Source organism: Rissa tridactyla, chromosome 8, assembly GCF_028500815.1.
Source record: "Rissa tridactyla isolate bRisTri1 chromosome 8, bRisTri1.patW.cur.20221130, whole genome shotgun sequence".
NCBI classification, from domain to species: Eukaryota; Metazoa; Chordata; class Aves; order Charadriiformes; family Laridae; genus Rissa; species Rissa tridactyla.
The window spans coordinates 9,698,762-9,715,483 of record NC_071473.1 but is presented as its reverse complement, the minus strand read 5'-3'; the positions used below and the strand labels follow the sequence as shown (position 1 = coordinate 9,715,483).

General features: G+C 50.0%; 1 protein-coding gene across 1 annotated transcript in view; it reads right to left on the bottom strand.

The window, feature by feature from the left end:
- The window catches only part of SYT17 (synaptotagmin 17), a 41,125-nt gene that overhangs the window by 8,145 nt on the left and 16,258 nt on the right, over positions 1-16,722 (bottom strand). Inside the window, exons 6-7 of the mRNA XM_054212264.1 lie at positions 10,786-10,906; positions 9,828-9,983 (exon numbers count right to left, since the gene is read on the bottom strand). Coding sequence (XP_054068239.1) covers positions 9,828-9,983; positions 10,786-10,906 — 277 coding nt within the window. The remainder of the gene's footprint in view (positions 1-9,827; positions 9,984-10,785; positions 10,907-16,722) is intronic.

Genomic DNA, 16,722 nt, shown 5'->3' with positions numbered 1-16,722 from the left:
TGAGGACACAGGTCTCACGAGACCATGGGGTCTCTCTGGCAGGAACCACAATCCCGTTGGCACTGACCCATCAACACTCCCTGCACTTCCCCATTTCAGCCTCAGGGCTCGGCAGGGTCTCACAAAGTGCCCTATTTCACATGCTTCCACGGTTCGTCCCCCGTCCTCTGCAGGCAGAATCCAGTGCCCAGCATTTTCTATGCTCTGCCACCAGCAAGTGGGTCTGAGCTGCCAGGTTAAGCAGGTCTGAAAACTACTTCTGAACTGCTTGACATCAATATTAAAAAGCTGTTTAGCACAAAGAGGGTGCTGCTAGGAGCGAGCAGCAGCAGGGCTAATAATGCACACCGCTAAGGTCACGGGTATGGACCAAATTCTGCCCCTTGCTCCTTGAACGTGGCCTGTAATATTTAGCAGAGAAGAGAGAAAAGCACAGGAGAAAACGCAGTGGTTTCACATTTATCAATTTAATCTCCATCAGGCTCCAATGCGCACGTAAAACTCGCTTCCCAGCATCTCCTCCGTGAGGCTGCTCCCTGACGCGTCTGCGCCTGCCCAGCTCCAGAGGGAACTGGAACCGCTTGAGCGTGCGGCCGGATCCCAGCCACCCACAGAGCCACCGAGGCTCCAGCATCCAGCTGCTGCTCCACGTGGGAGAACACCACCGCGCCAAGGAAACTCTCTCTGGAAAACCATTTCCCTCCTCGCCCTGCTGCGAGGGCAGCCCCTGCGCTCTGGCTGGGGCAGCCTGGGAAGAGGACCCTGAGAAGGGGACCCTGGGGATGCGCCCAGCGCTGCACCCCGAGCCGGGCATTTGGCTAATCGGGGTCTGGCCTCAGAGAGGGAGAGGAAAGTCCCGTAGCAGAAAGCGGAGACCCAAGGAGCAGGGGAAAGGCCAACGCACAGGCGTGTCTCGCAGAGATCTCAAGGACACACAGGGGTGACACCTCACGAAACTATCTCATCAGGAGAAACTGCAATAAGGGACTGGATGCATCTAGTGCAACAGCTAAAAGGTATCGAAAAGGAGCATCTACAGATGGCTTTTTCCACCTCCAATTCCTCTTTTTTTTTTAAATTGCATCTTAATTCTCTGCACTACGAGCCCCAGATCCAACAAAGCCCATGAATGCCTTCCTGCATATTTATACACCTCACACGAACGGGCTCCAACACCAACGCTGCACAGCACGTGTACAGGAAGGCACGGATGGCCGCGCGGGGGAGGCAGCCTCTGCCAGCACCTTCATGTCCCTCCTCCGACGGCCACAGGCACAGGCATTTCATCTCCAGCCACCGCTCTAGCGCCCAGAACAGCTACTGCCATCGAGATTTTTCCTCATTTGATACACAGAAAGATTATGGCCCTGTGAGACGTTGGAACAATTTGTTTTGCCACGGCATAAGCCAAACAAGATGAAAACGCCGAGGTCGAGAGAGGTACGACGCTGCTTAAATTAATGGGCTTGGCACAATGAGCAAGCGCTCATCATCAGCCTGCAGAGAGGAGGGTTTGCTTGTTTCTTTAGGAGAAAAAGATTCCTGAAAAATTCTAGAGAGCTCCAGGACAAGCGGTTTCTGCTATGTCTGCAATGAGGTACCATTATTAACTACATCAGTCCACTTGAAGAATCTAATTTTGCCTTCTAAGCAAGCAACAGATTGGCTCAGGAAGCATCAGCATCTTCTTGCTCTCACCAGGATTAATAGTGTTTCACTCCTCCTCGTTAAAGCAGCGAGTCTGCTGCAGAAAGCCAAATCCATCCCTGCAGCATCCTCCCTGAGTGACCCCAACCCAGGACCGGGGCTGCAGGACCCCACTCAGCATCTCCGACCGACCCTCGCTGTCCCCTGCTCCAGGCCGACAAACAGCGCCGATTGCGGAGACCGGGAAGCCACTGATGGGGGTCTGGAGGACGGCGAGCAATGGGGACCTTCCTCCTCCCAGAAGGGCTTTTGAAGCGCTGCTGCGGAGAGGCTCAGCTGGGCAGGGTGGTCTCCAGGAGGCCAAGGTCTCCCACTGCCAGCGCGTGTCCCTGTGCCCCTCTCCCACCGCCCCAAGAGCAGGAGGTGTCCACACAAGACCTGCTGGGTCACCTCGTGTGGCCACAAGACCCGGGGCAAAGCAGCCAGGACCGTGAGAGGCGCCGGCCGGGAGCGCTCCGCTCTCCCCAGACCCCAGCACGGACCATATGGTGTCCGGTGCATAAACACATGAAGTATTTTATAACACCAGACACAAAAGGCCAAATTCTGATCCAAATTAAACAGGTATAAATCCCTAGAAAATCCAGTGCTGACATCAATGTTTTTTTCTTTTTTTCCCTTTGGCTAGATAGGATTACACAGGTTTAACCACAGATTAGATTCTACTTCTGAGCTCCAGGTATATGGACTATACAGACTGTCCAATACTTCAGAAACACGTGTCTAATAGACAACAAGAAACAATTTTCTAGTAGCAACTTGCCCAATTATCTATCCATCTAAGAGCTGTTATGGTGCCCAACACGATAGCATTTCAAAACAGAAACCTCTTCTTCCTTCTGCGTTCCAGCATGGGAAAAAAGCACTTTCGGTTGCCTCATACATTAGTGATTATTTTTTTTCCACATATATGTGTGCAAAAGACAAAGTGCCTTAATATTTTTTTGTGGGGAAGAAAAAGCGATAGGAGAAAGGAGAGATGAAGATCCAAAGCAGCAAGTCAAAATGTAGATGTGTAATGACGCCAAACACATTGCGGTTTCCATCCCTGCAAACAAGCACCTAAAGAGGACGCTGGCATCTGAAGGTCACGCTTTCACACTGTCCCGGTTTGAGGTAAAACAGAACCAACTTTGTTTAGTAATTTTATTTCTTAGTTAGGCCTCTTCTAACCCTCTGAAATTAACAGCATATTGTGTCTGAAACAGCTCGTTCTCAGTGATAAGAGAGTTTGTGCCAAGGGATGGTACACAGAGAGGCTCTTGATTGTACTTATTGCTATAACAACCAAGGTCAGCTAATTTTTGTTATTTGCCCCATTGGAGGGTCAGAAATGGAAAAGCGTAGAGGGGTCCCACCTGCGGGGAGGAGCGGACAGGACAGGGGACCCAAAATTGACCAACAGGGTATTCCATCCCATCTGCCCCATGCTCAGTATAAAAGCTGAGGGGTCAAAGGGTCAACTCTCTTCCTTCAATGTCTGACGTCTGAAGAGGACCCTGCCTGTTCATCTGCCTTTGATCCCGATCCATGGGCTCCTGACTCCAGCTCTGGAACCCGGTTCCTACCCGTTGCTGAGTCCAGCCTGGGACTTCCCCAGTACCTGCCGGTGACGTCACTCTGGGAGCTTAATATGGTTTTGTACCTACTGGATCTATTTCATTATTTTCCTTTTCATTTTATTGTTAATATTTCATTAAAGTAGTTTAGTTTCTTCTAAACTCGTAAATCTCTTTATCTCTCCTCCTCCTCTCCGTACACGAGAGTCTGGGGGGGAGCATCTGTTGCCGGCCATTAGCCAATTTGGCCAAAACCACGACACACACAGCCAGACAAATCAAAATTTGAGTGTATTTCTGGAGAAGCCGGAGGACAAAACCGTTAACAGCCTTCAACCTGCTCAGCTAATTGGGGCATTTGGAAATCAGCCTGTTAATTAAAAAAATACTGTTGAAAAGCCTTGCTATATCTGCATCCCATTCATGGGACTTTTATAAATCTCGTGCAGGGCAGGCAAACACCAAAAGCATCACCTTGTCTCCAACACCTATACAAGTCTGACCAACAGAGGTGACGGGGAAAAACCAAATCGTTTTAAGGTCTGGGGAGCTTCAGCTGTCTTCTCCTCAACCAGGAGTCAAGCTGCCTTTAGGACGCACACAGAATGAATCCTAGTTAGTCTTATTTCCAGCTACGATGAGCAAGTGTGGGTGCTTGAGCTGTAAGCCTTTGGCACAGCAGTTTGACACTCCGCCTAACCTGGTCTCACCTGGACGGTGAAGTCTGGAGCTGATGACCACCTTCAGCTTTGGCCCATCTCCATAGAGCCTTTTCTGCCAGGTCACGGCTGCTCTTCTCCCCCTAGTCTCCACCACCACCGACTGCCCCAGAAACCCTGTCACGGGGATCAAGAGCATCCCAAAACATTTTCTCGAACATCCAAAAAATGCTCGTTAGACAACATACAAAACCAAACTGGTCTGTACCAAGAACATCTCCAACATCCCTGGGAGCAAAGGGTGACAGCAGGCCAGAGCTGTGCTGTGCGCAGCAGGGGCCACCTGTGCCATTAGTGACCATTTATTCCAGATACAGAAACATCCCAAAACATCCACCTCTGATGAGAAGTCAGGATTTCAAGGAAGACCCAGTTCCTCTCATCTCAAGCTGTAATGCCACATAAGGAATGGATAGACTCAAACAGGCAGTATTTCTTCAAAAAGAAAATATTTCAGTGAAAGCAAAGCAAACTAAACTATCCAGAACTGCACCATTGGCAATACACACCAACAATGATTTTTTTCCCCTCTAAAATTTCAAACTTCATTAAATGGTCCTTAAATGTTCTCAAAGGCCAAGGGAAAGGGAAAAGGAGCCAACAGAGGAACCAGGTATGTTGGATTAAACAGCAATCTATTATTTTAATCAAGTACTGCCTATTAACTGGAAGTTGATTAGAGCCTTGGGATAAAGCATCAAAGTGATGTGGGGGTGAGAAGACACGCATTGTTACAGCCCGTGGTGCACGGAGACACTTGATGGTATTGCCAGTCCCCCTGCAGCAGCCACCGAAACCACGGCTGTAGGTGTGCAAGGTCTCACTGTTCAACAACGCCCCCTCGGGAACGCAAATATTTATAAAAATAAGTTTTAAAAAAAAAAAGTCCAAAATCATTATAGAAAATATAGATATGGTCCATTTTAAAAACATACTGAAGAGTGAAGAGAATCATATAAAAAAATCCTACAAATGGTTTAAAAGAGAGAGTCCCCGTGAGCTGCCTCCTCAGGCAGTACCTACGATGAAGATCTCACCAGCCATCACACGCGTATCGAGGCCGATCCCTCCATCAACAAGCAAACCCTGCCCCAACCCTCTTCCCTCCTCTGGGCCGAGCATCCTGTCCTGCTGCAGCCACGGCCACCTTTCAGACGGGGAGGGTGCAGCGGGACGAGCCCCACCACCGCTCTCCATCAGACACCACCAGCCCCAACGCTTGTCCCAGCTCCCGCTACGCTCTCGGCCGGGTCAGACGGCAAAGCAGGCTTCTCCTCTGCGTTTGCACAGACGGTACCCAGAGCATGAAAATGATTTTTTTCCCTCTTTGGGGAACTGATTTGCTTCACAAGCCTTAAAGTTCCTGTCATGTAAACATGTACAAGAGCTTATTTAGGTGGAGAAAGACAGGCACAGTCAGCACAGGACCTCGGGGGGATATATATCCCCTAACCGTGAGCGCTGCAGGTTGTATTTTTTATGGTAAGCGATCAAAAGATGTTAACAAGTCACCAAGATGTGGTTTGCCCTGGAGCGCTGGTGTTTTTTATTGGGCCATCTGGGCTTTACTGCAACGCAAACAGCATTACCGATGATTGTTACTAACAACATTATAATCATTAACAAAATACCACAGTGCTCAGATTTCAGGTGCTGTCTCACCTCCTGCTGCGCAGCCCAGGCTGGGATTTGGAGGACAGCCTGCCCGAAATCCACCCGTGGGGAGAGGACCGTGTCTCTCGGCGCCCAGCATCCAGCCCTCCTGCGCGCAGAGGCTGCAGTCACACCTCAAATACCCTTTTTTCTGCTTGGAAATGACCTCGGGCAGCAGCTGACAGCCCTGCTGCCAGGGGCCAAACTCCACCTTCCCCTTACCATGGGACAAAGAGTAATTAACGCCTTTGTTCACAGGTATACCTGGTTAGGAGAACTTACTCTCTTTTAAAGCCTGCCCCGTTTCTCTGCAAGAGGTGAGCCCACGACTTGCTCGCACTCAAGCGGAAGACGGCACACGGGGGATGTGCATCAAGTTGCCAAAAAACAAAAAGTGGGAAAAAGAACCACCAAAAAAAAAAGTGCATTTTTGCTACAGTGTGTATAAGGATGCTCACTACCTAGACGGCATGTTTGATGGAGTAAATGAAAATCAAACATCATCTCCACTAGCTGTTGCTTCACTCATCTTTTTTCCTGTCAGGACATTAGACTTGTTATGAGTATCAGTCGTTTTCCTGGTTTTAGCCTCTTTTGGTGAGAAGCTGTGAACAGATGATACTTGCAGCAGCGATCCTGACCCTGGATGCCTCCTCCTGGAGAAGACATCTCCACTTGGGCTCTTCCCACCTCATTTTAGGCACTAAACTGGGACGTGCGGGTTAGTGACAGCTCCAGTAAGCATCTGAAGTAAGAACAGAGGGGAAGGCAGAAAGACAGCTTGTACCAAGTGTCCTTCACCAATGCGGAAGGAGAAGCATTTTGGTCTGTAAATGCCAATAATTTAGAGTGTTGAATCCTAGTATGCCTAAGGAGGAGGAAAGATCTAAGAACCAGCCCAAACTCCCCCAAATCTTGGCTAACACAGGGCACCCCTGTGCACCCCAACTTGCAGGCACCCACTCCTCGTCTCCTCATCCAGCTGCACTTCAACCCTGCGTTAAATCCAACGTCCGTATCTGCAGAGCACCCCCGGGGAAGCAGGGAGCAGAACAGTGCTTTACAGAAAACCATCCATCCGCAGCGTTTGCGCGCACAGTCCTCGCTAATGACGCAGCAAAACAGGGCATAAATTCTTCCTACAGTGCGCTAAACCCAGACAGTTTGATTCAAGATGCACAGGAGAAAAACACACAGGGGGGAAAAAAAAAAATAAAAATTAATCTTACTTTGTCTAGATAGTGCCTCGCTTTGCAGTGTGGTACCAGCCGCACAGAGGGAGCCAGGAGCCCCAGCTGATAGGGACTGGCACGGCTCCACTGCTTCCCAGTGAAGCCAAGCCAACGTAAAGACAGCTGCAGACCAGGTCCAAAATATGAAGCTTCAAAAAGGTTCCTTTAAATTATTGAAGATATACTCACTTCTGGCTCCCATGGCTGCTTTTACAGCGCTCTCTCCATTCAAAGCATCGTCACCCACCCTTCAAGCAGGGTTATTTTCCTTTTCAATTGGACTTTGACTCAACAGCAAATTTAATTAACTGACCTAATGGACTAGAGCTGTGGATTGAAAAAAAAAATAATAAATAAATAAAAAACAACTCCGATAAAACACACAACAGAAAGACCTACCACTGCAGCCAAAACCAACCCCAAGTAAAAACAAAAAAACTAGAGAAAAAAATTGTGGCTTATGCTTTGCAAAATACAAACAAGACCTTCACATCGCAAGGCACGGTTTCTCCATCCTGGCAACCATTTGCTCTTTATTGTCTTTTAACAGAAGACCCCAAAGCCCTTTACAAGCTTTTAGGCTGCACAGTACCCTAACATGCCGAGAAGGCAGCTATAGCGGGAATACCACCATCCTCACCCCAGAACTTCGGCCAAGCCGCCCGCGGATACTCATCTTATTAAAACTTCGTAAACGGACACAAAAAGAAACGGGTGCTGCACTCCCTGTTGGGGACACGCTTTCACCAACATCCGGAGCATCTCCATCACGTAGGTGAACACCGAACGTGGCTCAGCGTCTTCACCACCTCTACGTCCCCTGAAGCACCTCGCCCCCGTGACACCGCAGCTGCCTGCGCAGGAGGCCTGATTGAAAGGTCCTCGCAGCAAGACGGGCTCTTGGCTCCTCTAACGGTCTTGGCTCCTCTAAGAAGGGGAGGCAGAGCAAGCACCGAACCAGCAGAAGACTGTACACACAACAACGTGGCCAACACCTCTGGCTCCCCCTATATATTGGGTTCACAAACCACATCTCTCAAACAACAGCGTCCCCACCACAGCAGAAGCAGCAAGCCCAACGATGCTGGCAGCAGAGCCGTGCCCAGGCCACGTGTCACCCTTCAGTCCCTGAGCGGCCACGAGAACCTGGCCCCTCTGCTCCTCCGAAACGCTCTGCACGCTCCTTCCCAGCTTGGGAGCTGCCGGTGACATTTCTGGCCTGGGATTATTTATTGCAATGTTCAAAGCAAGCAACACGTCACTTGGAAAGCGAAGCACCACTTAAAAGGCACGCCACTGAAATGCGAGTGCATTACATACGATTATAAATCAGCTAACTTCCCATTGACTTGTTTGAGAACACATCCATTTGCACAGAAAAAATAATCAGACATCCACTCATTAATGCTAACTTCATCAGCCGTGGCGAGGAGCAGCGCATTCCCCTCACCCTTCTGGCTGCACAGAGCTGCTGCTCTGTTTGCCTTTGCTTCTTCGATTAGGGAAAGGGGAAAACAAAGAAAAGAGTATTTCACGCCTGTCACAAGATCACCTCATGGAAGCTTCCAAGAACAAATTCATCATTGCACATGCAAGGTACAGTCAGGGTGACGTGCATGCAAAGCAGTGATTAATTATAGACTTTTTGCTGAGGAAATTTCTGAGCATGAAGGGCAAAATTTAAATTGCTGATCAGCATCACTTTTGTGGTAACATGTTTGGAAACAAACTAATGGGTTGGAATTAGGCTCCTTGCACCAGCTTTGACACCTGTATCTGCCATGTAAGAAATAAAATTTAAAAATACTTCAAAATACATTCTTTCAGATGCGGATCCCTTTCTCTTCATCAAAAGATGGTGAGTAATGGGTGGAAAGTTGCCAAAAATCGTGTTTGTGAATCATGGGAGCCCAGTGTGGCAGAAAAGTGTGGGTCCCACCAGCCAGCCCCTCCACAGGACAAGGAGGTCTGACCCTGCTCCTGACGGTGCCCGAGCCCCATGGTACACCCTGGCTGGGCGAAGTCATGGCACAGGAGGAAAACCCACGGCTTCCTAGGGGTCCCTGCAGCCCTGCCCAAGACCTCCATGCTGCGGAACGGCAGAAAAGGCCACCAGCCACGACGGGTCCATGGCCTCAGTTCAGCCCCACGGCTGCTGCCCAGCCCGCGGGCGAGAGCGCAGCTGAGGGGGATCTCATCCCTGTGCTCTGCTGCTCCCGCCCCGAGCAGCACGTCCAATTGCCAATTTCTACTGACTGTTTTCATGCCCAGACAACAAAAATAGGAGATTCAGGAACTGTTTGAAGAGAAGAATTCCTATCCATCCCAGCCAAACACCTCCAGCGCTGACATGGCCCTCGAGTGAGGTTAGTGCTGGGAGTCCTCCTGGCCCACAGCCTGCCTGGTCCACCTCAGCCGTGCCACACAGGGCTTGCCACTGGGTCCCAGCCCTTAAAAATAAAGGCATGAACGAATGTGCTTACAGAACAGGCAATGTCAGCGTCAAACACCTCTAGCTGCATCATCTCACCGGCAAATCACGTCAAGTACCACAAGTTATCTTTGCCAGCGTTTGGTCTCTGGGATCCTTCAATACTTCCCTCTCGTTCTTCTGATTTTTGACTTCATGCCCAAGTTGGTTGCCGCTGAGAAGTGTAATTCATGCCTCCTCCCCCTCTGCACAAAAGCATTCCCAATGGCACCAATTAAGCACAGGACAGACGAGGTGCGCTCCCAGCCGGCTCCAGCCATCAGGTGGCAATGCTGGGAACAGCTTCGGCAGAGGACAGAGTGCTAATTAATCTTCCCTGGAGATCCTGGCGATGGTCACCCCTTGCAGAGTGGCTACTGGGACAGCCACCGTCCTGCACAGGCTCATCTGCACACCCACAACTGCTTCTTTCCTCACCTCGGAGGCAACCGCAACCACGCCAAGTCAGTAACGCCACCACATTTACCTGTGAACACTAGGCTGGCGTTCTCCAGTTCTTCCTGGGGAACCTTGAAGCTGAAGGACTCATTGTAGAAGGGATCTATTGTCCCCCGCATGCAGGAGGTCTTCTTGGTTTTTGTTAATTTTAATCCATGAACAAGCTGAATTTTCACAAAGGGATCTGACAAAAAGCACAAAACACAGGCTCTGCGTTACGGACGTCGGGAGTCGGTACCCTGGTTCGTGAAGGTTGGGCACTGCAGGGATGGACCGTGCTGGAAAACGGCATTCAGAAATGACTATGACTTGTTCCACCACGCCGCTCCCAGGGATTTGCAGTGGAGACAAAAGTCAGGCAGCTGGATTAAAAACACTCCCTGCCAAAACCACAATTAATGACAGCCCTGATGGAGGCCAAGCATCCTGTTCTTTTTGGAAAATGCCAATATTCTGGCAGCAGCAGTGGCTGAGGCAGGGAACATGGGAAAAACACCTGAGGACAGATGCATGAAGCAATTACCAGCAGGCTCAGAAACAGCAGGGAGCAACGCACGGACACTGGAAAATCCTCACACCATCGAGAGAGCAGCCAGATATCCTAAGGGAAAGCACTGCAACGTTAGCACTCCGGCAGCACGCAGCAGCGGCAAAACACGGCGCAGCCCCGAACGGGCTGCCCTACACAACACAACGCGGGGGGACTCGGAGCTCCCGGTTCCTCACCTCACGCTGCTTCAGAGATTTTTACTTTAAATACAGCAAAGGTAGTCACACCCTCCATTTTATCTCAGGATAAGTGTTGCAAATACTTTTGTTATTGCTGGATATATATTTATTAAATGAATACCCAGAGCCTTGTATTAATAGGAACTGAGCATCCAAATCCCCCTGGGTCTGCCACAAATTGCAGCCTCGCCACTGATCCGCTTTAAAAGCACATATAATCTGTGCATGAGTAATGTGAGAAATGCACTGCCCTTTACCTGAACCTTGGCTCATGTCTGTCTGAAGAAGCTGTTTTGCTCTAATGATGTCCACGTTCAGTCTTCCCGCGCTGGGTAGGTAGTTCAGTGACAACAGCAGCTCTCCCAGCTCCACTTCATTCTGCAGGGAAAAGGGAACGTGGAAATTCAGAACTGAGCTTGGAGGGGAAGGGAAGAGCAGGAAGAGAAATTAAATAAATCCCATTTGTCTAAGTGCCTGGAAAATAAATTTTAGTCACGCTCTAAACAGCAACCAAGAACCATCTGGTGGTACCTCATGCTGAGCAGAAACAAGAAAGAATACTATCTCCAGGTGAAGATCGTTCTTTAATTGCCGATCCTTCACCAGCTTTTCAGCAGCCATGCAAAGAGGACCTACAAGGAGAAATGAAGACAAGCTCAGTAGTTTCTACCTGCTCCATTTTGAACAGTTCCAGGGGGTTCTGAGCTCACCAACCTCACGTCCTCATTAACGCACAAAACACAGACCCATTGGAGAAGACATCCTCTTTCCTTCCCAGCCCCCAGGGGCCACACCAGCCACTTGGGAAGTTCAGGCAGGAGATAGTTAATGCATCCCTGGGTCACAGGAAGGCAATTCAGGGGACAACCCCTTGGCATCCAGCCCATTCTACCCAGAGACCACGGCACAGCTCAGCTCTGCCCTTGCTGTTCATCAGGCTGTACCACGGCCATAGCTTCACATCCACATAGCTCTCCAGCCATTATTTCTTCTCCTTTAACTTAATGATGCTTAAAACTAGTAATGCAAAAAAAAGCTGACATCACTGCTCCTCAGACGTGACAGCTTAAAACAACCTCTCCCCCTGAGCACAACCTGGCTCCGAGATGCTGTTATTCCCAGATGCAAAACACATGCAATGAAACAACTCCGGAGACTGAAAACACGCCAGCCAGCCCGGGCAGGGCATCGATCCATCTGGCTCGTCTCGGGTCCATGCAGGAGTGCAGAGACAGTTCTTCATCCCAAATAACCAAACAGCTCAAAGCCAAGCCTAGATCGGATGGTCACAGCCCATTCCCAAAAGGAAAAGGAGCTGCAGCAGTATTGCAATCATAACAAAAGGCTTAAATATCTTCACTGATGCCCCAAATATTAGATTACAGAAATCAGAGACTAAAGGACTGGGTAGGCAATAAAAAAGCTCGGAGACACAGTCACAGCCTGAACTGACCCAAAGAACCAGGTTCATCAGCAGACGGGCCAGCACCTGAGGTACCCACCCCTGGCAAAGCTACCAACGGCTCTGGGGAAACTGAGGCTCAGGGAAACCCAACCAGTTCACGGCTATTCAGCTGCAAATGGAAAAGCACAATTTCCACTGAGTGCAGATGAACCGGAGGGGTCGGACCGAACCCAAGGAGGCAGTGGGGGAAAAGCCCCGTCCCTCCGCCAGGAGCAGCACATCACCTTCTGCCTGGCAGCACAGAACGGCTCCCGCTAAGGGCCGGCCACGCGGCTCCTCACCCAACGAGCCAAGCGCTAAAGCTGACGTCAGGTAATGGCATTAAAAGTTTTCCCCGAGGCACTTTCTCTCCTTTCCTGTTCCTGTTGGAAGGCAGCGGGACGTGCGTGGCATGCAGGAGCAGGTGGCGGGCTGAGGAAGTCCTGCACCTCCCACACTACATAATACAATTCCATTTAATTCAATACCCTTTTTTTGGCTTTCCACGGAAAAAATACAATTCCATTTAATTCAATACACTTTTTTTGGCTTTCCACGGAAAATTTGTTTGTTTTTTTTTCCGTGGAAAACAGGCTACTGATTTCACATCAAAGGTCTCTGTGTTTCAGGAGCCGGCAGAGCAGCCCCTCTGTGTTTAACCCCGCACGTTTAACGAGCGAAGGACAAGGGAAGCGCCGAGCGGGGCGAAGGCTCCAGCGCAGCAGCACCCCGACTCAGCCCCTGGGCAAAAAGCGTGGATCCACATCACAGCTCCTAAAGCAAACCCACGTGCCCTCCTCACACACTCCGCTGCCCCAGCAGCCAGCTCCAGAGCCAAGCTGACGGCATCCATCCCGAGCTGGCCCATCTTCTGCCTGATCTTCCCCACAGCCCCTCTCCCCCACGAGAAAAAGCATCCAATTTCTTACCCCAGACTCCTTTTGTCACAGCGTCTCTCAGGCCACATTATGTGGCAGCGTGTGACTACTCAGCACACACACTCACAGACATCACGCCCATTTTCTTCCGTTGCCACAGTATTTTTGCATCACTGAGAAGGCACCCCTCTTCTGTCAACCTTTGCCAACTCCCATACCGCAGTTCTGTTCAATATATGATATTTTAAGTTCCTTCCATCAGAAAGCCATTCCCCAAGACAAATCTGACCCGATATGCCACGACACTCACAACTTTTGAGAGGTGGAGCCATACCTACATACACCGGTGTGTCCAATGGTTGCGCAACGTAAGGATTTAAGAGAGTCTCGCATCCAAGGTGATTTAAACATCGTCTACCCAATTTAAACATTCATCTCTGGTTTGATTTTCCCCAAAACCACTCCTCCTGAGTCTGTGGCTGGAACAGCTTGAAGACACATTTATCATCAAGAATAGTCGGTAATTTCTGAATCTATTACCAGGACAGTAACGAAGCATCGCAGCACCCACAATGCCACTCACAACGGGATCCCCCTGAGGTACCCCTCGACCCCAGCTCATTTTTTATAACACATCAACAACATTTTTAACATATCCAGTCCTACTTCCACTCGCATTCACTGCCGCATCGGGTTCCATGCAGGCTTTAATTCCTAGAAACTCAGGTACATTTGGACAGCACAAATTAGGAAACCAATTAGTGATGTTATTACCTGCTGAGAAGAGACAATCAAACAGCTCTGTCTGCAAATACCAAAGTTCTGACACAACCAGGAGGCGGGCTGGCCCTGGGCAGGGACGTAGGGCCTTTCAAGTCACCTCAAGCTTAAGATTTGGGGTAATTACTTCTGGATTTGTCCATCGGTGGAACCTGTTGACCTTATCCAAGACCTGCATGAACAAAGGGGCTTCCCTGGGTCAGGGATGAGCGACAAAGCTCAGCGTGGGAAGGTAGATCTCCACGCTTCCGACACATTTACGTTTATGCTCCTTTTTACAAGAATTGCCCCCGCATTGTGCGCTGACAAATCAGACGGGTATGAAACACCCACCGAGGCACAGGCAGAAGAACCGGGCACCTACCCTGGCCTGAACCCTGCCCAGCACCGTGTCCCGCAACCCCTGCAGAGGTTACCAAAGGAGCCACTACAAGGTAACCACCACACTGCTGCCTAACCCATGAGCCTTCCATAGGTATAGGCAATGCCAAATCCCTGATCTTCCATAGTACCTAACCTAACAGGGATATTGGCACCTCTAGAAAAATATCTTTGACTATATGGGCTGAAATTTGAGTAAGGTGAGATATAAAATGCTATCCTCTCTAAGTGTGACCCACTGAAGTCAGAAGACAGACTACCAGAAGCTTTAATGAGCCTCAGATCAGGGCTAATTTCCCAAACCTCAAGAGCACCTTCTGCCCCTTAATGCTTTTCAAGCGTGCCCAGATTTCTGTTAATTATTTGAAGGGAAGGAACATACAATCCAACCCACAGAGGCCGTGGCAGAACGGGGGTGCTCCAAGCCATCAAAAAAGCAGCACCTCCGTTGTGGGCCGAGCACCAGCAGCGTTTGCAGAGACAACAAAAGGTGTTTTCAGAAGGAAACCCAGGTCCCCGGATAGCTCACCTCCCCGTACAAGTGACTCAGCCTTTTCAAAGCACTTAACTCGAGCAGTGAACTGCCTCTGATCTTATAAATGCGTTATTTCTAGCTTAGCCGCGAGGATCTAGGAAACACGCTTCAAATCCTGCCACGGTGCCTGCGGGGGTGCCAAGAACTCAAGAAAAAGTGGCCAGCAGCCACCACGCGTTCCTGCCCGGCACATCAGACTGGCACTGCCTCCACCATGCCACACTGCACCACGCTCACTAGCTTTCTCCTGTTCTTTGGTCACCTGTCATCATTAGCAAACAAGCAAGGAATTGCTCCAAGAAGTCCGAGGTGCAAGGCAAATCTCCTCAGGTTTTTAGCTCCCCGTGCTTTCCCCAGCAAGCTTACACCACCTTTGCTGATGTGACAGTCTTGCTAATAAGACAGGCTGGTGGCACAGTTTGTGCCAGAGATGAAGATGAGGAAGCAGACAGAGCTGCGGCTTAACGGATTCGCTGTCTCGGCCGGCAAAACGGAGATAACCGGGGAGCACAGCGGGGTCCAGTGCAAGATGGAGACACCGGACCCTTCATTTTAGGGGTCAGGCAGGAGACTCAGCTCAGGGAGGGTTGCGTGGCCACAGAGGTCTGAGGTGGCTCGCGGGGCCACAGGAGCTGCCCAGGCTCCTCCTCCAGCCCACGGACCCACTGAGCTCACCCACACCTTGGAAACACTGTGCTGCCATAACCATTGGCCGCCATGCCCATCGCCTTCTTTATAGGCATCTTTATCAGCAACGGCATTAAGGCAGGTCTCGCTGGGGGACTGCAGGCACAGAAGCACGGCTTTTGTCTCACACCGGAGCCTCCCCAAACCTCAGACTCTTAGGCACAAGAGGTGTCATCGCCACATCGTTCCCGGTAGCGAAAGGAAGTGCCTCAATTTTACTTTTCCTAGGTCTTTTCATCAGGAAAGTCAAACGCTGTTGGTTTCGCCTTGAATATTTTGTTCATGGACCGCAGTGTGCAGAGGTGCCCCCCCCCAGCACCGCTGTGCAAAGGCATCATTTTAGTTGCCATTATTATGCTGATGACGCGCTGATTTGTGCCGAGATCCCAGATGACCCTGGAAAAGCAATTTCCTGTTTGATGAGGTGCCGGAGTGACACCAAGTCTGGGATGTCTGAGACTCTCCTGAAGCTCCGATTAACATTTCGCTCCTGGCGGTTCCCCTCCGCAGCCGTATTACACAGCCAGCCCTTTGGATTTGCAGCCTTGGGCTCGCCTGTCATCCAGAACCTTCTGCAGTCGCTGTTTGGGTTGAACCAGACACATATAAGAAGTTTGGTGTGTTTTTTTTCCTTTTCTGAAACACAAAGAGGCTACCTTAAGGGAGGAGGAGTTCTTAATTAATGCCATTTGCACATCTTGTTTGCATCAGGGCAATTCTTTCCTCCCAGCCCCCCCAGACCGCTGGCTGTGCATTGCTACACCACCAGCACGGTTCTGCAGCTGAAACCCTCCCCGGTTCCCGACGGGAACCAGAGCACATTACATCAGCACAGACATCTATGCAACGCTCCTAATGAAGTTTCAGATTGATTTTCCTCCTCAAGGTTATCTGTGATGGTACCTCCAGGCACATTAGAAAACTGATGGTTTAGAACAGTTTGCTCTAACAGGCTTTCTACAGCATCCTGTGACACACAGCAATCCTTTTGGGAAGGCTGAGCTACTAAGGACCAGAACCTGAAAAAAAATAAATATACTAACCAATGGATAAGAACAGTGTTACCTACGTAACAGACGCCAAGTAGATGCATGATGAAAAAAGGTCACAAAATCCCTTCTAAAGTCTAACTGGCTTTGCATCAGTTTGGATGGCCATGAGAAAGCCTCTCCTGTGCAAAGACCTTTGGGAAGAAGACGTCCTATGGAGAGGTCCTGCCCACGACCCCCACCACCCCCTCCTCTGGGCTCTCCTCAGCCAAATGCACCCCACAGCACCCTGGTCCTGCGCAGAAAGGGCAGGGAGCGAGCAGCACAGAGGGGAAGGGATGAGGTGACGAAGGCGACAGCTGGAAGCAGAAGAGACAGATAAGGATGAGAGAAAAATCATCAAGAAGAAAAATTTCTCAGTGCTGGAGCTTTTAAGGCTGGAAAAGGGAAGGAGGAAAAAAAACACCGAAACCCATCTGGGGAAAAAATAAAGATACAAA